Here is a 25,673-nt window from a genome sequence, read left to right as displayed (position 1 = left end):
TATCTTCTGATAAAACGCCATTCATTACATACAATTAGAATTTCATCACTCCACTCTGAAGAAACAAATTCAGCTTTTACCTTCAATTGTCACATCATTATCTCAATAAACTGTGACGACGCAACAGAAATACCTTGTCCGTGAGAAGTTTGGTAAGATTCTTCTGTCTTCTTGCTAAATACTGATCATATAACTGAGCCAATTTAGCTGCTAACACATGCTCACGGCTAAAACAGGGATGATGGGTGAATATCAGTCCAGAAATATCAATATCCAATTGAAATGGACCCTGAAAATCTCCAGGTCCGACAAGATATTGATTGGCAGCTGTCATTTTTATTGCCTGAAAGAAAAAAAGAATAAAATGGATTTACAAGCACCAACAAAATTATCTTGCAAAGAGATCCCATGACAGAAAATGACCCATTTAGCACTGCCTACATCTAACTACAGAGTCTTAAACTGTAAAGGCTTTTGTGGTAACCTCATTGTTTTATTGAAAAATGGGTGGTATAAAACCACCACGGGTATTCTACACAACAGAATTCTGATACCCCATGTGAGACTGAAATAAGAAGTCACCTGCATCTGCCTTTACTGCAGGTTTTGCTGAGTAATGAAGACGATGACACTGAACTGGAAAAAGAAAAGCCTGCTAGTTCTCTTTTTATCTGTTTGTTTAGTACGGGTTTATTTTCTCTGAGCTCTAAGATAAACAGTCCAGTTCTCAGAAAGCAGCCTTCCTTGTAGACCATCTGGATTGTGCAGAAGAGGAAATATGTTCTTTGCTTCTCCATTCTAACGCCAGGGAAATTCACACCAACAAAGCCCAATGAAAGCTTTCAACAACAAAGCTCAAAGAGTCTGCTGCAACCGAAAGGCAAACATGGTTTCTATCAGTAATTCCTGCCTGACTACTGCTGCCCCCCTCTTTGGATCCTTCAGGAGGGATTCATCAGATATATCCTGGTACCATAAAAGACGAAGTTGTTATTTATGTGGTGTTTGTTGCAGCCCCTCCATAAGAACTGGAAAAAGGGGGATTGAGAGGGGAATTCAGCTGTTGCATAGCTCTTTTACAGGACTGTTATAAATGGCCATGAAACACACCCAATCCTTCCACATTCAGTTTCTCATCAAAATTTTTAATGTAACATAATCTGTCATAAAAATGACAGCTTTGAATTCCTTATGCTTTAATTATTTCTCTGCTCATAAAGGACCCCTGAGCTTCATGTCTTTCTTTCAACAGTGATTTGGGTATTTACATATCACTATTCATGTAAACATGGTGTTCTTGAAACATAAGCTCTCTTGGCCTATGTTTACTAAAATCTAAGCAGCAACCTCTTTTCCTGTAGGCAGAAACACCCTGCACAGGTCTGTGGTACTGAATGCATCCTGAGAATTGCATATTTGTAACCAGCATCAATTAAAGGCCAACATTCAAATCAGTACCAACAGCAGGAGAGAGAAACACTCTGTGTGTCCCGAAAGAGCAATATACTTTAAAGTCTAGAAAGCCACAGTTGTTCCAATGGGGTAATAGAGTGCTGACAAGCAGAGCAATTAAAGCTTGCTGAATGATTTTAATCGAAACTTATTTCGATTTGTACTGACCGCACACTGCAACTGCTGTTTGCCAGGGTAGGTAAAAACAAAAAACCCAAAAAAGATGTGCACTGATGCAACATAACTCAAAATTAGTTGCTTTCTACATGAGCGAACTGCATGTAAAGATTTCTTTTGGAGGAGTTTCATCGGCGTCAAATAACCATCATGCACACGCCTTTCAATTATTTCTCTCTTAAGCTGCAGAGAGCACCTCTGTCCTGATCACCGAGTTTGTCTACCAGCTTCTACCACCAGGAGCTTTATAGTATCTATCTACATTATAATATAGGCACCCCTGCTTTAGCCTAAGAATATCCAAGGGTGCCTCACAGAGACCTTAGTCACTCACAGACTTGAAGCAGTTTCTCATGGACTGTCACTTTACTATTTTAACGGGCACTACCGACTAAACTCTTCATCCTTTTGTATGCATTATTTTTACAGAAAAGCACAGGGGCAATACACTTGAAAAAGTAGAGCACATTTAAAATCCAGTTGTGGAACCCCAAAAAGCAGTCAGTACTCGTGGTTCTTAGCGCAAAACCCTTCGGCTCACCAGGGTTTCTGGAACAGAAGAACTGGTATATTGGGTCTCAGGAACAACACATATGAAAGATGCCTACCTTTCTATACACTGTTTCAAGTTCTGGTGCAATGCCTTCTTCAAGTGAGAATATTGGAGGCCTTGTAGAAGACTGTTTAATTGGATTAGGCAATGCTAAAATTTTGCCATCGTCACCAAACCACTCTTTCCCCTACAAATAAAACCATAATTTTATATTGTTTCTTACTTTATATATAAATAACTTGCAAAAGTGTAATTCTTATGAAAAGCAATTACAGAAGAAAAGGTGACCAAATTAACCGAAACTTTTCTAAGACACCAAAATGAAGTCTTCAAATACACTATAGGTAAGTTTTGAAATCAGAAGATCAAGAGCTTGTTCAAACTTTAAATATACTGATTTTTTTCCTTCAACATTCAGTGTTACAGATTTGAAAGCAAAACAAAACAAACAAAAAAATCGACACTTACATCACTTAATATTTAAATATTATGTTTTCTTAAATTGCTAAGATTGAAAGAATTATAATGTTTTACACAAGACTGCCACCCAAATCTTCAAATTGGATTATAAAAATCATAAAGCAAAGAATTAAAGAGCTAAATGGCAGCTCAGAGAGATCACTTATCAAAGGATCTCTCAACTCTTCTAGTCCACAAACTGAACTAATTAAACAGTATCTATGAAAGCAGATACGGTAAGTGTCTTACACACCAATTCCTACCCATGGCTTCACGTGTTAAACATTGTCCTAATTCATCCCTCTGCTTTCATGACCTGGATTCAAGAATAGCTTAAACCAGCGCAGCTGCTGAAAGATGCTGGCCTGCCCTCTTATTCCCACACCTGGTTTAAGCTGACCTTAGAACCAAATACTGATGTGGTAACACAGTGAAGCAAACCAGAAAACTAACTGGGTTGAAGAGTCGTCCAGTTAAAAATTTTAGATCCAAATATTCCCAATCTAATTCACAAAAGTACCCCTGCCAGCCCAGGAAAAATTCATAGAGTCATAATAAAATATAAAGGGCAACTGCTGTACAGTAGCTTAAATCTATACTAAACTATACATATATAGCAGGATAAAATACATCGAAGCCACCTTCATGGTGTTCCCATAAGCCATTCTTAAAAATCTAAAATGATGCTAAAAGCCCTCCAGATAGTCTATACCAATATTTAATTACTCATAGAGTCTGATCAGTAAATTTCTACAAATTTATTAGTTCATATTATCTTCAGTGAACACAGAAAACAGCCATTCCATATTGCTTCCTTTTGTTATGATCTTCCAGTAAATAATAACAACAGCTCTTGCATAACTCTTTATACATACCACTAGGGCTCACAACATTTTATAAAATAGTAAATTATAATTCCCCCATTGTAGTGGCAACTAAACTCTGGCACAGAAAAGTGAGGTGATTTGTTCCCCAGCAGGCTACGAGCAGAGCCAGGAAAAGACACCAGTTTTCTAAGACCCAGTCTGGTGCTCTGACTATTGGGATACACTAAAACACGCTCCTACAAGAATCCACATTTCCTGACGACTGATACTGCTAAACATTTTAAATAGGAAAGCCCCATATTACCATAACCATCTACCTACTTAACTATAACAAAATAAAATACTGATAAATAAAGGATTTAAAAAAGACAGCAGCTAAGAAGGTAGTGGTGACTTACTTGCTCCTGTCTGAGTATTCTGTTTTCTAATATATTTTGATTAGACTGGGATACAAAGGGCCTTTCTCCCGTGTAAAGACCCTCATCCTCAAGGTACCTAGGTTGCACATTTCCAGGCATCTTCTCAGAAGTAGGCACTAATGAGAAATTGAATAGAAAAGCATGTAAAATATCTAACAACTGTAGTTCTAGTTTATTAATTCTCTAAAAGCCTATGCCATTCTTAAACAAATGGCACTGCATATTAGAGCATGCCATCAGAAATATTTTCCTAACTAGGAAAAAAGAAATAGATATATAACCAAAACAGGTCCTTTTCTTAATCAGGACAGATCCACAATTTAAACCTATCATAAAAGTGTCACAAGTCTGTGAAACAGATAATTAAACATTTCCTCACCAAAAAATACTTCAAATAACTTAGTGGACTTTAGTTTTAATGGTTGCTTGCAAAACAGTGTAAAAACCCATTCGCAGCAACAACTGACCAAACATCACAGAATGTTTCGGGTTGGAAAGGACCTTAAAGATCACCTAGTTCCACCCCCCCTGCCCTGGGCAGGGACACCTCCCACTAGACCAGGCTGCTCAAAGCCCCATCCAGCCTGGCCATAAACACCTCCAGGGATGGGGCATCCACAGCTTCCCTGGGCAACCTGTTCCAGTGCCTCACCACCCTTACGGAAAAGAATTTCTTCCTGGAAACACTTCTAAGCCTTTCCCATATAAAGTCAAACTTTAACTAAGATTAATCCAAACTACTATTACTAGTTTGCTTAAACTACTCTTGTACAAAATACAGAACACGCATAAAAAGTCGTGTTAGCCCAATAACAGTAGGTGGAATTCTTTACAGCCTGCCTGCAGGATTATCTCACTGGTGTCTATGGGCTCAGTATTTTTCAAGGAGCAATCTTGAAACAGGGAGAGATTATGCTGAGGGTTACAATAAAAGTTATCCCCCAAGTCAGAACACAGTGGACCACACTGGAAGCAGTCAGAACTAAGATACAAGACAGGAAAAAACACAAGCATCGAATGTCAAATATTTTGACGTTGCACTGCAAGCTGTGCTGATACCATTCTGGTACAGACCACCAAGAGACTCATTTCTATTTCTTCCACTTCAAATATTAAATAGCAAGTGATATTATAAAGCAATTTTTTCGGACTTTGCAGTTCTATGGGAATAAGGCAAAAAGGTCAGAGACATGATCAGTGTTGACTAACTATTTCCAATTCACAAAATCACATTTTGGGAAAAGGGTCACTTGAATTACAAAAATCCTTATGTTACTTACATGAGTCTTGACAAATTTGCCACGTGGAAAAAACTGCAGATGTGGCCAAGTGAAGAAACAGTGTAAGTTATAACGTACAGTGCCTGATCCACTCTTAGTACCTAACTATGTGTACCCAGTGCCCTGTTGCATATGTTAAATAATGTAACAGCTAAACCTCAGTGAAAGAGGGGGCAGCCGGCTTGCATTTACTATGGACGGCACTAAGGTAATTACGCCAGAGCAACCAATGTGCCCCGAGTTCACTTGCCCATACCAGCTGGTGACCTGCTGAGGTGTGCATGTCCCTAGTTAATCCATTTTGTCAGACCTTTTCAGACTTGACTGGATGATCAGTGTCAGAGAAATGCAATTAAGTACCCCTCTACTGCTAGAGACACTCTGACAGGTATTTTTTTAGCAGATCAAAGGGTGTCATGCTATGCAAAATCCAGGAACAAAATGGATAAGCACAATCTTCATACCTGCTAGCATGCTGGGAATGAAAAGAAATTCTTTTTCCTTTTTTACTTGCTCTGAGTAGATTTCACAATCAGCAGGTTTCATTACTATAAAATCTTCGTCTGTCTGCCCAATAACGAATAAATCATCATCTTTAACTAGGCATATGTCTTCATCCTATAGTTTAAGTGCAAACGTCTCTGTTAGTTCATCTGTTTCTTAAAATGGAGAGCTTTAGAGAGTACACTTTCAGAATTTTTAAGGAAACAAAAGTTGTCATTTTGTATTAGGTGATTAATTGAAAAATAAAAATATGAACATTTATTCTATAGCTCCCACCGTTTCATCCTCCTCTTGCTCATCCTCATGTGTTTCTACACATTCTTCTTCTGCCTCCTCTTCTGCATTTAATTCATTCCTTTTCCTGGCACCAGCCTTCATACCTTCTGGTTCAGGATCAAAATTGAAGGTAAAGAAATTATACGCTTCCTCAGCGGAAGGAAAATCATTCTGGAACTAAGAAAAGAAGACAATGATGCTTTAAACACAGAACACGCATACGAAATTTAGGCCAAGTGAAGGCATCTTTCCATTAATAATAGCAATAACAGCATGTATAAACACGTCTCACAGGATAACAACTATTTTATCTCCAATAGAACTCAAATAGAACTGTTCAAATAGAACAAATGCTTAAGCTCACTGAAATTTTTAAATGATACATGAAACTTTCTCTAATGTTATACTGTTACTTCATTAAATATTTCTTGCAATGTTTTATTAAAAAGAGTTACCTCGTTCAATTTTAACCAGCTTATTGTTTCAAATATAAACAATTTGTGAATGAGAAATGCCAAAGTTTAAATTCTGGCCATAATGCAGACATCCAAGTGAAAGAAATTAAGAGAAATTTCTAATGGCTTTTTGCCTCTGAAGGACCCAGGCCCCTTTAGTGTTAGGATGAATCCTCTAATAAAAGAATTAACAGTAGCATTAAGAGTAGCATTTTGTGGATAATAAATATGAATATACTAATCTGTAAATTGCTTTAATGCCAATTGGTGGCATTCAATAGAAAGTATTTAAACATTAAAAAGCATAAAATTTTTCCTCCAGTAATTGTGTCCAGATGGATTTTACTTGATATTTTTTTAAAATCAAATGACCCAAAGCCATTCTTATATTTAAGGTTCCCATTTTATCCTTCAATTGTTGGCACATACTGTTTGTGAATTTTTAAATTAAATAACACCCCCTCCACTACTTAAGACTGAATTCTGTCTGCTTCTTCAAACAGAATCATGAAGCCACATAAAGTTTAAATTAAATTAATATCAGTTATTGAAATGAAAGTATTGATACTTACTGTTGACTTTTGCTTAAGCTTTTTGACAGAATCACGAAACTTTATTTTTGACGGTAAGTGGGATTCATCCTCTTGCATCTCCCTAAATTTATCATTATCAGACTGCATAAAAACATATACATAAGATATAACATACATTTACTGTTTTATAGAAAAAAAAAAAAGACAACAAATAGCTGAATACAGAGATTATATATTGCTTTGTCACAGAAAAAAACCAAACCAAAACTAAAAAGAAGTAGAGTCACTGTGATAACAATTACATTGATTTTATATTTATTTTAAAAGGGTACATCTATTTATTACTTAACTCCTTTCTCCTTTGGGTCAAGAAATAGACTTCGGAGTATCAAGAAATGGTTCATGGCATAAATGTTAGTTTACTTTCTTCACTGCTGATGAGATCATTGTTTCTGCATTGCCAAACACAAGCAACCACATGCTAATCTCCGCAAGGGGGAGAAATGGGGCAGCAATGCAAAAATCTTCCTGTCTACAAATGCAAGGTTGACAGACAGCACAAAGTGGGCAGCAGTGGCGAGGGTGCTGCTGACAGACACTGCTGACCCGGGAAGGGAATCAAGGAGCTAGGGCCAGCTTCTCATACAGCCCCTGCTGCAATCAGGAAAAACCTTTTTAGTATTATTTAAAAAAGGTGGTGTCCATTGCTCGGGTGCTTAAATACGAACTCAATTATTTGTTTTGTTCTCTCTCAAACAATTATTGCTAGGCTACCCTAAAACTCCATGGGTGATACTCCTCTACCTTTTCAAGAAAGAAGGTATTGTGGTTATCCAATTCCAGTTTTCTGAAGTAGGGAGAGTACCTGTCCCTACTCAGAGATCACTGTAAGCATCACTGGTTCTGAGGTTGCTTCAGCACTTAAGGGCTTCTAAGTGATTTTCATTGGGCCCAGCCAACATAAACACATCTAACATTCTATCTGTTTTTCCACCCTGTGGCCTGAATTCTTAGATTAAAGGAAGACATTTCTCAAGTTTACATCTATTCAACCTAAACTTCAAAATACTAATAGCAAAAAGAAAATCTCAAACCCTGGCAGTCTGATGGCCGCTTGTTTAACAACAAAACAGGACTTCATATGTGGGTAAATACGTACAGGAAACAAAGCAAACACATGGAAAGCTTCAGCCACATTTTATATAAATTAGTAAACAACTTTAATAAGGGTAGCAATTCCACATTTTCCTAATACAAACATATTAAAACAACACTTAACTGAAAGCTGTGAAAATTACTTTTTATAAGAAAACACTACCAAAAACCTTCCCCGCAACCTACATGATTAGGTAATTCTCCCCTGGACAAGCAATTTAGCCAAGCTAATTCATATTGTTTGGAATTCCAGACAAAAACGTTACTGCTACGTGCTGTTATTTCCTGGGCATACACATTCCTTGGAACGCATTTTCTATAGGCAAACAATCTCTTTGTGAATTCTGAAGACTATCTGGGTGCAAGTTCTACACAGGCATAGCCTTTGTTATTTTTTTTAATACAAAATTCATTTTCTAACAAAGAACATGCTTATACTAAAAAAAACCTGAATATAAAATACAAGGAAATACAATACAGTACAATGACAGAAAGCTAATATCCAGCCTTTAGCAATTACACTGTGCAAATTTATATAAAGCTACAATACAGTGGTCCCTTCTGTCACAGTAACTTTTAAATACTTCAAGGCATCTTAAGCAACAGAAGTCATGAACCTGTACATGACAGAAATTCCACATGATGGCTATGCTATAATGAAAGCCAATGATTATTGTTAAATAGGTACATTAAAAGCAATAATCAGAAAGTTTCCTTCCTGATCACTAATTTAAACAATAGTATAATTTTGATCCCGTTAAAATAAATGAAATTGATCCTCAAGGCTATGCGTAGTCTTTGATTTATTCCATTTTTCAGATTCATTTTCTCATCATCAGAATAGCAAAACCCAATGCACCTTCTTACCGTTTTATCCAGTCTGACTTCTGTTTTCCTTTCTCTGATGCCTTTTAAACACCTGGGTCGGGGGCTGGGGTCTTCTTGTGATAAAGTAGTTTCTGCTTTTGACTAAGCAAACAAACAAAAAAATGCTTAGCTATAACCGAAATATAATAAGACCAAAGCTACAATAATTCCCAGGAACTCAACACCTTATGCATGTTTGTTTTAGGGACAGAATCTTTTAACTATATAATCAGCTTAAGTGATTTTACAGACCTAGATGTTAATACTCCTTATTAAACTGCACAGTAAACTTACAAGGAAATACAATGATTTCAAAATAATGTATCTTTTTGACAAAAACACAGAAGGATTTTGTAATGACTGTATCATTTGAATTATGAAACAAAGACAACTTTTATATTATTACAAACAAATTAAATATAAACTTTATAAAAAACACAGCAATAGAAATATACTGGAAAATAATTGTACTGATCAACCAAGCATTATGTCGGCCCTAGACATAAAAAAGCAGGTATCTCATCTGAGATTCACACAGCACTAAGCAAGCAAAATGATGTTGGTGGTACTTAGAAGACTAAAGTTAACCAAACAGGACTTCTGAAGGATTCTCACCCTTGCTGCTTTTAGTTTCTCTCTCATTCGCTCCCTAACAGAAAGTTCTGCAGAGTCTCTCCTCGATGTAGAAGGAACAGGCGGCAAGTCTGAAACAGTGAAAAAACAGTAATGTTTAAATTAAGTATTTTCTGAAAGAAAATTATATAAAATAAAACCATATATACCATACTGAGTCCCATATTCCAACAGAAAGAACTTGCATGAGAGAATGTGAAGGAATGAAACATTTATTTGGAATTCAGACATTACAGACTATCACTTAAATGCATTTATCTGTGATGGATCTACCTTTCATCATACACTATGAACCACCTTAAGTAAACCATATGCACACTTTTTTTCTATTAAAAATATGTAAAGAATTACCTGATATTTTATAACCTGTTACTCAGAGCCGTCTAGATCTAATTTTGAATGGTGATGTGCTCTGAATCTTGATACAGGTGTGATCAAAACAGTAAAGAATTTACAGACTTGCTCGCTTTTCAGCATAGAGGTACCTGCTTTTTGTAGTGACAAAATACTAAATTTCTGCAGCAGTGTTTTTGTGCTACAGCTCTAGTACAATCAAGAGAATTTTTTTACCCTGTCCCATGTCCGACTGGCAGCATTATCAAGTAACTTCCCATTTCACACACAAACTACTCGCAGCTCTACTTGTGCCACCCCTCTGTCATCAACAGATCACCTCCTCCAAGCTCACCAGCAGTCTGTCCCCATACTCAGGAAGTCAAGCAAGACCCACAGGAGGCTACATGGATTAACCAACTTAAATCACAAGTAAAACGAAAACTTACAAGAGATGTAAACAGGGACAGGAGACCTGGGAGGAATACTATGACACTGTCCTAGCGTGCAGGGATGGGCTTAGAAAAGCCAGAGTCCACCTGGACTTGAATACGGCAATAGATGTGCTGGCCAACAAGACGGGATATTACAGGTTTATTAGCAGCAAAAGGAAGACTAGGGAAACTGCTTACCTGCTGCTGAATGGGGCAGTGGACCTGGTAACAGGAGACACAGAAAAGACCCAAGTAATCAGTGCTCTCTTCATCTCAGTTTTTACTGCCATTAGGACCAACAGGCCCCAGAGACCAGTGAAAAAGACTGGGGCAGCAAAAACTTACCCTCAGTGGAGGAAGATCAAGTAAGGCCACATTTAAACAAACTGGACATACGCAAATCCGTGGGTCCTAATGGGATGCCTCCATGAGTACTGAGGGAGCTGGTCAATGTCATCTCAAGGCCACTGTCAATTATCTTTAAAAGATTGTGATGATGATTAAGGGAGGTTCCTGAGGACTGGAAGTGAGAAAACATCACTCCTGTCTTCAAGGAGGAAAATCTGGGGAACTACAGGCTGGTCTGCCTCATCTTGATGCCCAAGAAGGTGATGGAGCAAATAATCCTGGAAACCATTGCCGAATATGTTAAGTACAAGACGAAAATTGGGAGTTGTCAGCATGGATTTATGAAGGGGAAAAACTTCTACCTGACCAACGAGACAACTTTCCATGATAAGACAATTGGGTTAGTGGATGAAGGGAAAACAGTGGATGTTGTTTTTCACCATTTCCTGTAACACCCTTATAGAGAAACTGATGAAATATGGACTACATAAGTAGGTGAACTGAAAATTGGCTGAACTTTTGAGCTCAAAGGGTTGTGATCGGTATTGCTAAGTCCAGCTGAAGGCCATCACTAGAGGTGTACCCCCTGGTACAAAACCAAACAAACAAAAAAATCCCACAACCCACCTACCAACCCCAAGAACTCATCAAAACTCTGTATCCTTTAGGATCAAGTATTCTCTGCTGATCCTGTGAAACACACAAATCTGAGTTTTAAATCAGCGGCATATATTTAGATTTTTTGATAAATAGTAAATACCAGGTTTGGCCACTGACTTGAGTAATCATGTGATTGTGGAAAAGGATAATTAGTTTGTTGCAGACTTTGAATTGCTGTTCCCCAAAAGCCCAGGCTTTTCTTCCATAATTAAAACCAAATGAGAAAGTGTCTTTGATAATCAAACTTATCAGGGTCTCCTTTTCCTTTGAAGGACTGACGGCATTCCTCCCCCTTATCTTCCACATATCAGATCCTCTTAGATTATGATTTCTTCAGGTAGATTCAGTAAATATTCAATGGGCGAACCTGTACCCTACTGCATTCCTTGATACCTAAATAAAAAATAAATAATTATCCAGTTGTTTATAGAGAAGCTACGCTCTTGGGGTCAGAAATACAAAGGAGTGGATACCTGCAACCCATCCTCTCATATAAACACAAATGAAAACCATTTTAAATGTACAATATAAATGAGATTGTATGTCTAAGCAAATGGCAACACTTCCAGCAGCTTTATGTATTAAACATGCTTATGGTTGTCTTCTGCTTGGTAATTTGAGAAGGTACCCATCTCCCTCTCATGGATTGCATTACCACTGTAAAAGAGTCAAAGCTACCCTCCTTATAAAAGTCTCTGGAATATTTTAAGCTGAATATACCCAATAGCTTAGAAAGTCATCATTGAAGTATTTTTCTTTTTGAAAGACCCAACTCATTTCTTCATTAGCAAAATTGATTCTAGCTACGTAATTGTCTCCCCATCTGCACAGACCTCTTCAGTCTCAATGGAGCCCTGGAGTTCACCTGGAAATTCTCAGGAGCTTACTGAAACTTTAACTTTGACTTTGATATATGCAATATTAACTTTTTAAAGAGAAGAGCCTTATGTGCCTTTTTATATGTGGAATCCTCAGATCTTACTTTCTTCTCCCAAACTTTTTTAACTAGCTTGTCTTTCCAGAAGGAGCTCCATTATTCCACACAGGACACACTGGTACTTTTACTGGAACAATTGTAAGACGATTATCAGGAGAAAACTGCAGCTCTTTTCACACATGTGCTTTGTGGTGCATGGTGCTGTTTTTTTTTTTCTTTAATTTTTAATCTGTGCATACATGACATTCTAGGTAAATAAGTTTTTGTAGTTATCTCCATTTATAGAATTATATTACTTGTCAGTTCTTTGAGCCAAACACTGATTTGTTCTTTGCCCTTACGAAAGAACATTGTTTGCCAAGGTCTAAGTAAAGGGTGATTTCAGGTTTATATAAGGCATTAAATTCATGAACAGGAGATAAAACAGCAAAGGGTAAGGGCTTTAGGAGGTAAGGTCACACAACATATATCACATTACGGCTGATTCAATATTATTCCAAGAGCTTTACTGGCTGCAGAAAATACTGTACATTGAATATACAACTTAAAAATTTAAAGGCTACCTACCATACCAAATTCAAAGTGCAATCTAATTTCTAGGATGACCTTAGTCCACTGTCATTTAGAAAAGAAAAATACATTAAGATAAACCCCACTAATACTGATTCTACTCAGAAACATCAAAAGATTTGAGAGAATCATAATCTTTTCAAATGACACAATTTACTGCCTGTATTTTTACAAAGTAGCATTCATTGTATTTGGAAACCTCCAAAAGAAAAAACAAGGTACAAAGTGAATATCGATAGCATGAGACAAATAAGAGAAAAGAAAGCACCCCATAATCACTTCCTTAACAAGAGGATTACTAGAGACAGAAATAAGCAAGTACTCAGTAGAGACACTAAGAGATGACACACAGGAAAGTCTATTTGCATTTTGTCTTTTCTAACAAGGAACGCAGTACGAGCAAGAACAGGGTAAGAATTAATGACAAAACAGAGAACAAGATCTAGATAAATATTCATCAGACTGAGCTAATTAAGAACCATCATTGCAGGGTATCCAATAATTAACTGGCTGCAACAACATCAGAACTTCCAGTGATTCTGAGAAGTGATGGAGAATAGGCAAGTTCCAAAATCCTGGGCGAGTGTCTTAAGAGATGGGAAAGAGCAAGCTGCAGAAGCATACAGAAGTCAGTCAAACTTCAACTCTACAAAAAAGTCTCAGCCTATTTGTAAATATTTAAGTCAGTAAAACAATATGCATCAGAAGGCCGCATTAGCCAAGATCAAGACTGATCAAGCCAATTTAATGTTCTTCAACATATATTCTACCCAGTCTTGTGAATAATGGAAAAAGCATACATCTCACCTTTTGAGCTTGCCCTATAAAAAGTGTCTCTCAATAGGAAATATTTGAATGAAATGACAGAGAGGCAGGGGGAAGGGGACGCGTGCAAGTCACTGGAAAAATCATAATAAATTCAAACTGAGTAGGTATTTTCAGGGTCTGCCTCAATCTAATGCCTTTAAAATGCTTATTAGTGGTTTGAATGATGGAATAGTCTATCAGTGTATAAAACATGCAGGCAAGAACTACAAGAAGTCACATTTGCTCAAAGACTGACTTTGAAGAGATTTTGGAATGAGGAAAAAAACTTCAACATCTTTTACAACTTCAAGCCCACAAAAGGCTGTTGGATGCAGAAAGGCTCTCTGTGTCTGCTGGAGATTGAAATGATGGAATTTAATTGCAATAAGAAAAGTTGTTACACACTGAAAAGCTTTTTAACTTCTGGGGTATTCTAGCACTGGAATTGAGTCCCTTAAATACTTATGGAATCTTCACTGGTGCAAGCTTTAAAGCAAAAAAACCCAAACAAAACAAACAGAACACAAACCCACCAATAAAAAATACCAAAAAAACCCAGAACAACCCAGGCAACAAACGTGCATGTCCAAGTCCACCTGTCTACCCCCGCCCCTCCCCCCCCCAAAAAAAAAACAAAACCAAAAACAGGTCTGAAGACTTGAATAGAGTTGAAATGACTTAAGGGGAGAAGCTGGTCTAAGTTACCTTTTGATTTCCCTTCCATGACTTTTTTCTACGATTGTATTCTCTTCAGGTAGCATGTAAAAACATATTCTATTTCATTGGAGCAAATGCTTTATTTCAATTCCATTCTGATAAATGTAAACTAGAAAGCAACAGATTGGAATCTGCTTTTCATCTTCTGAAATACTTGACAATTGCTTGTAAGCATTTCCAGACAAGCCAGGTTAAAGTGAAAGGCGTAAACCTGCAAAATTAGTGCAGAAACAATCTGTCGCTACTTTAAGCGCCTCTTAAAGCATGAGAGCTGTTCTCCATGCAGAATTATTTATGAATGAATCAGTCCTTGCAACAACAGGGGAATTATCCTTTCTATACATAATGAAAAACATTTTAAGGCTTTAATAGTTGCAGTAAAATTAGTGCATCAATTATTGTGGGATCATGTGGTTCCCTGAAAAAAGGACCACATAAAAAATATTTTTGTTGCTTTATTTTTCTGTACATATACTATTGTTCTGCTTATGTGAACGGGCTCTACAGCCAACTAATTTGTGTTTACCTTCAAAATACATTTTTGAAGTGAAAGAATAATACTGAGAACATTACTTCACAAGGTTGCCATTACAGGCCTTTATTTTCCATACAGGCCTAATTTCACACCGTTTTTTACATTGGAAGTGTCATTATCCTACAATGGTTTCATATTTTACTTCTGGCAGATCTAATAAGCTTGCTGGATAGTCAAACTGAAATTAAGCCAAACTGAAAACCTGAAAATGTCATCTAATAACTCTCCCTTGATTCCCCCTGTACTCGGAGGAGCCCAAACCCACTGGGTCTCTGTGTGACTTCAAAGCTCTCCACACTGACAGAGTCCCAGAACTGCTGCAAGTATCTCGACACTAGTCCCGTATCTGAACTGGATGCAGAAACCAGGCAGGAGGGAAAGCAGACAGACAGACAGTTATGCTGTGACCAAGCATCAGTTACCTGAAAGAAAATAGGGAACCCTCTGTCATAGGTCCTAGACAAACTTTTTTATTTTTCATGGTACAATCACTGCATAAATGCATACTAAGGCACTCCAGAAATTGCAACCACGTTAACTACACAAATTCAAAAAAAACCAACAACGAAGAAAACAATTTTGTAACACTGCAGTTGTCCTGGCTTTACAAGGGAATAACTATCAGACATGGGCTTTTTATTTAAAGCAATTCTTCTTTATGTCTGACTAGTGGACCGACATATAGCCAAGTCCTTCCATTTACAAAAGGTATATAGGAATCTAAGTACACACATAAGTAGATCATAGTAAAATAATAAATTTCTGCACACAGACTGCATTAAAAAACAGTAGAGACTGACTGAGCGCCTGAAAGACTAGCAGGGACAAACAGAGACTATGACGAATGTTACATGAAGAAATAGTTGATGGATATGTTTCAAGCTAAGTTTGCTATAGTGGGACCAGAATGAAAAAATAAGCATACCATGCTAGCATAAAATAAACCAAATATTTGAGGGACATCAGAAATTGGTAATTCCATAAACATTACCTGCTTCCCACGTGTGTTAAAATACAGTTCCTTCTTCATAAAAAGGGGTGTGTGTATACTTTTAACACCAGAAATTTAACATAAACAATGAACAGATATGGTGACAGCCACAACAAACTAAAAAATGGCCTAGTAATAGAGGCAATGTATTACAGGCACTAAAGCAAAACCAAAAAAAGAGAGTAGAGAAAACACCCGATGTAGAATTTTTCCATGACACCTGGAAAATGGGGGGGTGGTGTTGTTACATTTTATTACTTTGTTTAAATGGTTAGTTATGGCTTGGCAAGACAATGATAAGCAGAAATTCATGCACAGATCTTCAGTCTAGTAAAGGCAATGAGGAAATAAAAAAGAAATCTACTTTTAGCTTATGATTGGGCAACAAAATAGCAGACATCAGTGTCAGCATATTAAAAAGTTTAATATACAGATGATGGAAATCTAAATTATTTATAAATCTGTCAGACTGATTTTTGAGGGGAAAAAAATGGAAAAAAGTTTTGGATAGATGCACGAAGACTTCAGCTCAAGGTGGTCCTTCTCAAAATTTAAGATGTAATTTAACAAAAAAACCCAAACCAGATGGATAAATTATACCGCAATTAAGTAAACCAATGACACAGTCTATTCACAATACCACAAGCAGTACTTTTCACTCCATCATACAAAATTAGCAGAATTACAGAGATTTCAGAAGCAGCACAACAAGAACAAGTAACAGAGCAAAATAGTTAAGGAAACAAAACCTCACATAAGGGAATTAATGGCTAGTTTCCTTCTCAGAGTATGCTGTGCTGTTCTGTTTATTCTTGGAAAATGAGCTTCTGTAAAAGAAAACAACCATCACTAGAGGGTGTCTCTTGATTTCCCCATGCAATCAATTCTGAAAACTGTTTGGACTCCATCTGTCAACAGCGTATCACTTGTTAGCACAAGTTGGCACAGCGAGAGACAAAAAACATTCAAAAGAAAAGTACACGGACCTTGAAAGGGCTGGAAACATCCCTAAATTGTAGACAGCTGTAACAAAAACCCTATTTCGCTAAAATGAGTTTAAGGATAACGCATACATTTTACTTTGATAAACCTTGATGTTGATGAAAACCTAAGCATGTCTATACTTTCCTGGATGTTTCATTTTATTGACTTTTTAATACTCTGTTCTTAATTAGTTTTTTTTATGCACCCTATTTAGGTAAACCCATGAAAACATGCAGTAAGATCCACAACATTAACGTTGTCCAAAGTATTTAACAGGAATATTCCTGAGATTCTGTCGAAGAAACTGGAGATTAGCTTTCAAGTACCCACAACTTCCATTCTTCCCCAGCCTCGTTAGACATTCACTTCTAACGGCTTCCCCCTACATCACTCTTGCCCTCTCCTGTTTTGTGAGTAGAGTATTTCACACGTGACAGTTAAAATAGCCCATCAGTAAATCCATACGTCACCATAACACTTCAAGCACAAAATCTGAGGTTCACATTCAAATATGTAAATGCTTCCAACAGCTTCCCACTACATCGCCCTCCTACTTTGTATGTCACCTGGCATAGTTAAAATAGCCCATCAATAAGTCCAAATGCCACCGTAAGCACAAATAACACTTCAAGCACGAAATACAAGGTTCACATTCAAGTACGTAAATACTGCAGGTCTACACTAACACCTTTGAAAAGCGTTGTGCATTTTGTGCAAGCACACTTCATAACCTATCCACATTTGAATACCACGGGGGTATGTGTTTCAAGCGCAGCGCCCTGACTGTACGCATAACGCTCCCAGCTGACTCAGCCACACAGCAGACCCCGACAAAGACCCCTCCATCCCCGCACTACTACCGCGGATGAAAAGCGAGTTTAATGAAGCCCTCGAAGGGCGGGATAATTAGCGCGCCCCGCCCCCGGCCCCGCCCCCGGCCCACCGCGGCCGCTGGGAAGTCACTCACCGCGCACTGCCCGGGGAGCCGCCGCCATGCTAGAGCGGCTCCTTTCCTCCGCCCGCGGTTCGGGGGGACCCACAGCCTCCGGCAGCTGCAGCGGGGCAGAAAGAGAGAGGGAGGGCGCATGAGTGAGGGGGAGCCAGGACGCGACGGAACGGGACAAGAAGCGGGGCCGCTGCCTGCAGCCGCCGCCGGTGGGACCCCGGCCCTGAGGGGGGGAGCGCGAGCCGCGCATGCGCGGTAGCGGCCGGCCGTCAGCCCGCGGCGGGGCGGGACCCGGGGGCCGCCGCGCCTAGGCCTGGGCCGGGGAAGGGGAGGCGGAGGTGCTTACCGCTTTTTTTCTGCTTTGGCGGCGAGCGGTCAAGGTCCTCCTCAGCCTTTCCATCTCGGCAGCGTCCTCCTCCGGGAACTCCGCCTTTCACAGAGGGAGAGAGAGAGAGAGAGCGCGAGCTGCGCTGTGGGGTGGAGGCTGGCCTTGTCCCCAGACCCACGGAGATAACCTCTGGTCTATTAAAACATTTTATCAATTTTACCTGTATCTGCATGTTCCGCTGCTGCCATTGGCAGACTACAGTCGTGACACTGACTGAAGTTAGCATGCACTGCTATTTATTAGCAAGATTAAAGCCTACTAACAGCTATAAAGTACATTGCCTGATCTACACATATCTGTCTATTACATTGCCTGATCTACACGTATCTGTCTATATCTTCTTATACCACAAAGAGGTTTTTGGGTTTTGTTTTTTTTTCCCCTTTTAAGATTTCATTGACATCACATGAGGCACAGTTTAAACACGATCACCTCAAAAGCGTTTCTACAGATGAGAAAACAGGGTAATGTTCATTTTTTTCAACCTACTCAAGGCTAAATACACTATACCAATAATTCAAAGATAATCAACAAAGTGTTGGATCAGTATGAAATAGAATAAAAAATACACATTAAAGGTGCCTGTTTCACAGCATATGGTATCTGCAGTTGCAATGTATTTGCACAGAAATAAATAATGATGCAAGCCTGCATCAACTAGAATGGTACTGTCTGATCTAGGATTAACCAGAACTTGCAAGACACTCCTGACTTACTTATTTTGCTTTTTTCAGTTACATATATACAGTGAAAAGTGATCATACACTGGTTTTGTCTCAACTAACTGGACACTAACCTCCATGATTATCCTCTGGGATTCTTCACTGCAGTTCATCTGGTCAGTGGCTGACACCTGGCTGTCACAAGCAATGCAGGAATTACTCATGAGAGATACACTTTGATATCTATGTAATGATTATGAGATATATTCCATGTAACCTTTGCACCCTGAATGCTGGAAGTTGCTGTATTTGATTACAAGCATTTAGGAAATTTTTAAATTTATGTCTGTATAACTCCATTCGTTGCCACTATTACTGCAGGTTCCTGTCCTGCTTTACCCTTAAATCGACAGGGAAACGACTTCGTCTGTACTTGTTCCCTGGACAAACCTTGCGCCAACGTAGCTGCATGAGTGCAAAACCTGAGCGCCGATGTGCTGACCTAACAGTTGAAGTAACTCACAGCAGCATAGTTTATTCTGGATTTCAAAATCCCCATGAAAAAACTCACAGGAGTAAAATGTGGGGCCTTTTTCCATACCTGGCTAAATCTCCTCTAGCGATAGGGCTAACTGAGCCCTCCACAGGTCATCCGTTCGTTCCCCATCAGTTCTTTGTACTGGGTATGTACAGACTTGTGCATACTCGCCTCAAAAAATGCTTCCAGCCCAGGCTAGAATATGAAGACTCATCTTCACATTCTTTATCTCTTAGGAGATGCCTAATAAAAAAGCAGAAGCAGCAGAGGAGGAGCAAGGTGGTTGTCTCCTCCTGAGGCTTAGCCCTTGCCAGTTAGTAGCCCCAAGGACATTCAGGTTTCTAAATAAGTCTCAACTAACTCAGAGCTGAACTTGCCCTAAATGAGTGGTTTTCTTTCTCCCAAACCACCTGTGCATTCGCTTCAATTCCCTGAGTAAGTATCTTGCACCAGGGCTAAGGGTGATCTACCCAAAAATGGCAAAATTTCCTTGCTGCAGGCAGGGTTCAAATACCCTCTTCACGGCACTGCAAGAAGAGGCAGCATTTTTATTGCTTGGCACATAAATCTCTTGTTCATATCAAGCTTTATATATCAAATTTAAACAGGCTTCCCTAAAGGCACGTGTAAATGGAGAACACCAGCAACATAGCAGAAGGGCCTCATGGTCACTTTCTTTAACAATTTTCTAGCATTTCTTGAAGTTAAGTACTATAGCAGGCACTTTAAAATGTAATAAGCAACTGTATGCAAGAACTATAAAACTCTCCCTTAGCTCAGAGGCTGTTTCCAAAGCACTTAAAACTGACAACAGAAACACAGTGAAGTTTCTCTCACTTCTCTTTAAAAAAGTAACTACATCAAAAGCACCTAGAAAATAATTTTTAGGATTTTGGATCCTTAAATCTGTCTCGTTCATGTAAGCACGCAGAATGCTCTGATGTTGAAACAGATCTGAAGGAAAATGTTTGTTTCCTACCTGAGCTTTCTTACACAGCAGCTTTCCGTGTACAGAAAGAGGCAAGCACAAAGCTCCTCCTAGCAACAAAGCCTCAGCTTTGCCTTTTAAAGAGAAAGAGTCAGATTCTCCTCCTCAAACCACTAAAACAGTTCCGGAAGACTTCCTTTTTGTCAACAATTTCTTTTACAGTAAAAGGGAAAGTCCTGAATAAAGTATGATGAAGTGATTGCAGCTCCTGCAGGCAGGGGTGCATTTCAGTTACTGCAGTGACTTGAAGAAAACATAATCCATGCTATATTTTTGCAGGATCAAGGATGGTTGTTTCAGATTGAAGTACAGTAAAGATAGTCGCTCTTCATAACTTTATGTACCTAACTTTGCTGAATTATCTGACTTAATTTCTGTGTACTTCTTCCGTAACTAGAGGAGAGGCACAGACTCTTGTTGGGATGTGTGTGATTCAGAGCAGTAATTCCTGATTATCAGTTGTTTGCGGAAGAGCCTGTCTCAATCTGTTGACCAAAGGGTGATGCTAAACCTCTAATTCAGACTGCATGCCAACATTCCAGCAAGTAATTTTTTTTTAGATTAATTTCACTCTGAAAAAAATCCCTGACATCAGTCATGTAGGCTAAATCCTTGAAGTAGACGGTTAGTAGCCAGTTCTTTTCCAATGCATTAAAGTACTCAGAGTATTATCTGAAGCTGTATCAAGGGGACAACGATGCATTATTATTTACAGATGACCTTTACAAATCAGCGTAAGCCTCAGCAAGCTTCTTAGCACGTCATTTTGGGGAAAAATAATGGGAAACACTGCAAAGTTAGAAAAGGTATAGTCTCTCAACAGCTGCAATTTGCAAACACAGGCCTTTTGCCACACCAGGATTAAAAAATGTATCAGTAAATATTCTGAGTCGGGAAGGCAAATCTTGAAACTAAAGTGAGAAGTGAGACAAATCATAACTTTATGAAGTTATCAATATACTTTAATACTTCTGTAGCAGAGAAAAGAAAGATATGAAGGCTTCATTGGGGTTGTTCTAGAGCCCGCTTAAAGTGAAATACAATCCTCTAGCCCCGGTTAGAGAAGCAGTGGAGGGATGAGTTATCTACTTGTTAAATGCTCCCAAACAGCCTGTGTAGGTACTAGGAATCGCAGAAATGTCAGTACTATCAGATGGTTTGTAGGAATGTGGATTGTCTTATATAAAATTCCTAATTTTTATAGGTAAAAGAATTTATAGTTTTCCTATCAAATCTGGAGAGGGATCTTTTCTGCTGCACTGAATTGTTAACAAAGTAATTTCTTATGTTAACATGTGTATTAATATCTTTAGAACAACTGGAATAAACAATATTGCTGGTACTAAATGGAGTTTTTATTAGACCTATTTATAATTGTCTTTATATAAACAGTCCCTGTAACATCTGAAGGTCTGTTACTGCAAAGTTTTAGTAGTTGGAATCACATGAAAAAAGATCGCTAAAATGTTTCCCATTTCTGAATACTGTTGTAAGAAGGAAATCATGGGAAGAAGTAAACATAGTAGATAAAAGATTGGGAGTATGCATTTTTAATTGCTAAAAGAGGAGCTTTCACAGCTAGAAGACACCTGACATGACAACAGCCTTCAAGAATAGGAAAGAAGTGGCAGAAGAGAGGTTTTTTAGGGTAACTTTATCCAGTACACAGTCTCTGTTATCTGCTAAGTCCCACTGTATGTGGGACTGTGGAAATGTTCCAGTGGGTGAACCTTCATCTAAAGTTTTGGCAAGAACTCAGATTCAACATCTTGTTTTGCTAATAAGTCTGCATCCCAACAATTATTCCAGTCACAGAAACAGTTGTACAAACCGTTTAAATGAGGGACAAATATGAAGAGCATTATGTAAGGAACAGTACTGTAATACCCTAAAGGAGCAGTGGGGGACCTTTGCTTAACAGGATGGAAAGCTGCTTAAAAACACATGTCAGTACAATGACTGTACTCACAGGAGACATCCAGAATTCAAACCACATATGTTTCCTGGGGCGGAGAACAACTCATTTATCTCAGTCAGCATTATAAAAACAAAGGCAAGCCCAATGTCATTGATTACACTGGACGGCAGATTTAGTGGTCCAAATTAGATGATGTGAGCAGCTTTACTTAGTTAGTTATGACACTGTCACACTTAAACAGTTATTTTGTTAGCAAGGGTCAAGGATGGATATTGGCACAGGCAGGGTAGATGTCAGCTTGTAGTGCTGCCCCAGGGGCAGGCAGGCTAAGGGATCACAGCCCCCAAGTTCAGTCACAAAACAGCTTTAAAATGAATAATGTAAGGTTTGGATTGCCATACACACCTCTTTTTACCTGCCTTGCCTTTTTACAAAACAAAACTTGTAAAACCAAATGAAAACAGAAGCAAAACTCCAAATCTTACAAGCCATGTACAACGTTTACAAGAGTATGTGTTGCTGTGTTCGTAGAATAGGAGTATCAAATACTATGTGCAACTCTACAGTGATCTTGGTTTCATGGAGTTTACAAACAAGGGAGAACAAACTCCACTTATCCTGATGATTTTAAACTGATCACCCCTTACTCCAACATGACAGAAATCACAGATAAAATTTCCTGAAATTTGTCACAGGCGGAGAAGAGATCTGGGTTCACATTCCAGAACATCCAGAGTGTGAGTGAATGCAGGTGGTGTGTGGAAGGGACATCAGCATAAGTGGTAGGCAAGCTTTCAGATCATTAAAGAGATTGTTCTTCAACTCAAAAATTTTAAATACTTTCCACTGTCTTCCGAGCCTAGGGATAATGCTTTGTTGAAAGTAGAGAAAGAAAAGGGACTACTGGTATATTTCCTTCATATAATTCACTTATTTCTAGAAATCCCATCTTCTTGCTAAAAGTCGCTTTAGAGCCTGCTGAGAATCATGGCTCATTTATGTTTTTCCAGAATTCAGTATTTTTGTCCCTTTGTTAACATGACAAGGTTATTCTTTCACAGAGACAATTTTACAAATATTGCATTATGTTTTGTATTGTGTTTAGGATTTTGACAGGTGCTTCAAAGTTGAAAAGAAACAAATTTGTAATTTTTTTTGTATAAGTAGAAATACTTCAGGATACATTTAGGTTTTCTACACCTAAATTAAGTATCCTTAAAAAGTAAATATTTTGTATATATTTAAGTGTGTTGAATTTGGAGGCATGAGAGGATTATCTAGCCCACCTTAATATACTGTAGCATTTTCTGGAGGACAGCCAAGTTACTGCAGTTGAAGTTGTCTCAGGAGGAACTTGAGCAATACTTTACGAAAGGTCTGAGAAGAGGTCACTTCCATCATTAGAAAGGTACTTCTAATGTTCTCATCAATCCACATCTTCTCCCTAATTGTGAGGCATATAAATTGCCGTATTAAATTACGCCAATTTTTCCACTTAGCAGGTTGTTCTCTAAGAGCAGATGTCTTATTTAACTTTTGCCGTCTCAAAGGCTAACCTAAGTCAGTCACGTAGATACAGGTAATGTGAAGAGACAGGTATCTCCAGATTCTTCCTTTCTTGAGGTAGGCATCTAATACAGTGTCATCCAAACAGAGATTTACCCCACATATTTCTTTGAACTGATGACAGGAGAGCTAACGACTGATTTAACTCAGGCAATGATCTTTGAGCTTTTAGAGCTTAAAGTCGTGTAAGATAAATTTCACATTAATAATGGCTTCTGCAGGAACAATCTGCATAGAGGAAAAATCTTCTCATACCTCGTCCAGCAGGTAACTGCTGGATCATACCAAAATAATTATACTCAGAATTGAGGGATATAAGCCAAATGCCAAATAATCCAAAACATGGTTTTCTTTGTAGGTATTTACTATTAAAATATAAATGTATAATATATGTAATTAATTTTTGTTTTGCTTTAGGTGGTAACTTTCATGATTTGATCTGATGAATGAAACTAGGACAAAACCACATGTCAGAGACTACAGAATTTCGTCAGATTTCTTGGAACTTTCTTCATGCCAGTATGAGGAAGAATCATGCCTCTGAAATTCAGAAATACGGACATAACCTCAGTTTGGAGCGTTGACTTAAGGAGTTACAGGGAAATGAGTGTAACCTCTAAATGCTCTGTGAGTCTAAATGGTTTATATTGAAAGGAATAAATTGCTTCTTGAAAGCAATGTATTACTCATTGAGAAAGATTGTGCTATATTGCTTTCTCAGCTCTATTTTTCTCCTGTTTAGTCTCATGTATTATTTCTTGGATGGGATTCATCACCTACTGAACTACATATATAAAATAAGCCACATCTCCACATAAAACTAAAGTTCCTACTGACCAAATTACCTAGTACAACATCAGCATAGTTATACAGAGTATGAATTGCCTGCTAATGGATACATTGAACCTGTTAGTTAGAAGTGAATTAATCAGTAAACGTCTTAGTGAATAAATATGAATTGAATCTAGTGGGTGACCTGTGGAAGATAAATAAAAATAAGGTATTATGCAAACTGCGTCAACTAATGAAACGTACTTGGTAGGAAACAAAATAAGCTGCTTGTCAGATTTTTATATTTTTGCCTGTCACAAAAACACATAAGTGGTTTTAGGTAGATTTAAAAAGATTTGAAGAATGTGGATAATGTTTTCAGTACTGATATTCAATAGCAACTCTTTCCTCTATATTGCCTGAGCTTTGTAAAAAAATCTTTAGAACCTTATGGTTATGAATACCAATAGTGAAGAATGTGAAGGTATTTATTCAAAATAGCATATCAGTTTGGAGATGGAGTTTAATATTTCTTTAGTTATCTAGGTTAAAAATGTTCAGCAATGGAACATGTGACTGACGACTTCTTTGATGTCACTCTACCAGGTATTAAAGAAAGTCTGAAAGAGTAAACGATTGTGGGGGCTATTTTGGTTTAATTAATCTTATTTTTACTTATGTATATTTAAATACATATATCCCAAGTAAATATATATATACTTACGAATCTCAGGAACGCTATTTTTCTTGATCGCGTTTGAAGGTTTCCTGGTGGTTTCAGGTTTGTATGAGTTCTTCCAGCCTCAGTCAGAAAGCCCAAGAGTTGGTGGTGCAGCAAAGACCTGCTTTCTCCTAGGTGTTTCTTCTGGTGGTACTCACTTCTCCCTGCTGACTGTAGACAAAGTCTAGATGACTAACTTGATCTGGATGTCTGATTTTATCTGGCACTATGGCATCTGTAGAATGACATCTATATTCTGTAGAAATCTT

General features: G+C 38.1%; 1 protein-coding gene across 3 annotated transcripts in view; it reads right to left on the bottom strand.

Moving 5' to 3' along the window:
- The window catches only part of CC2D2A (coiled-coil and C2 domain containing 2A), a 65,708-nt gene extending 45,232 nt beyond the window's left edge, over window positions 1–20,476 (bottom strand). Inside the window, exons 1-12 of one of the 3 annotated variants that reach the window (XM_063336255.1) lie at window positions 20,420–20,476; window positions 19,037–19,097; window positions 18,199–18,282; window positions 17,874–17,958; window positions 9,573–9,661; window positions 8,958–9,059; window positions 6,975–7,076; window positions 5,948–6,124; window positions 5,632–5,785; window positions 3,867–4,003; window positions 2,238–2,369; window positions 134–343 (exon numbers count right to left, since the gene is read on the bottom strand). In XM_063336255.1, the coding sequence (XP_063192325.1) occupies window positions 134–343; window positions 2,238–2,369; window positions 3,867–4,003; window positions 5,632–5,785; window positions 5,948–6,124; window positions 6,975–7,076; window positions 8,958–9,059; window positions 9,573–9,661; window positions 17,874–17,958; window positions 18,199–18,282; window positions 19,037–19,075 (1,311 nt within the window). In that variant the 5' untranslated portion in view covers window positions 19,076–19,097; window positions 20,420–20,476. Of the gene's footprint in view, window positions 1–133; window positions 344–2,237; window positions 2,370–3,866; window positions 4,004–5,631; window positions 5,786–5,947; window positions 6,125–6,974; window positions 7,077–8,957; window positions 9,060–9,572; window positions 9,662–17,873; window positions 17,959–18,198; window positions 18,283–18,400; window positions 18,884–19,036; window positions 19,098–20,419 lie in introns of those variants that run through there. The other 2 variants (XM_063336253.1, XM_063336254.1) reach the window with 2 other exon arrangements.
- Window positions 20,477–25,673: the final 5,197 nt, after the last annotated feature.

Source organism: Chroicocephalus ridibundus, chromosome 5, assembly GCF_963924245.1.
Source record: "Chroicocephalus ridibundus chromosome 5, bChrRid1.1, whole genome shotgun sequence".
In the NCBI taxonomy this organism is placed as follows: domain Eukaryota; kingdom Metazoa; phylum Chordata; class Aves; order Charadriiformes; family Laridae; genus Chroicocephalus; species Chroicocephalus ridibundus.
This window is presented reverse-complemented; position numbering and strand designations above follow the sequence as displayed.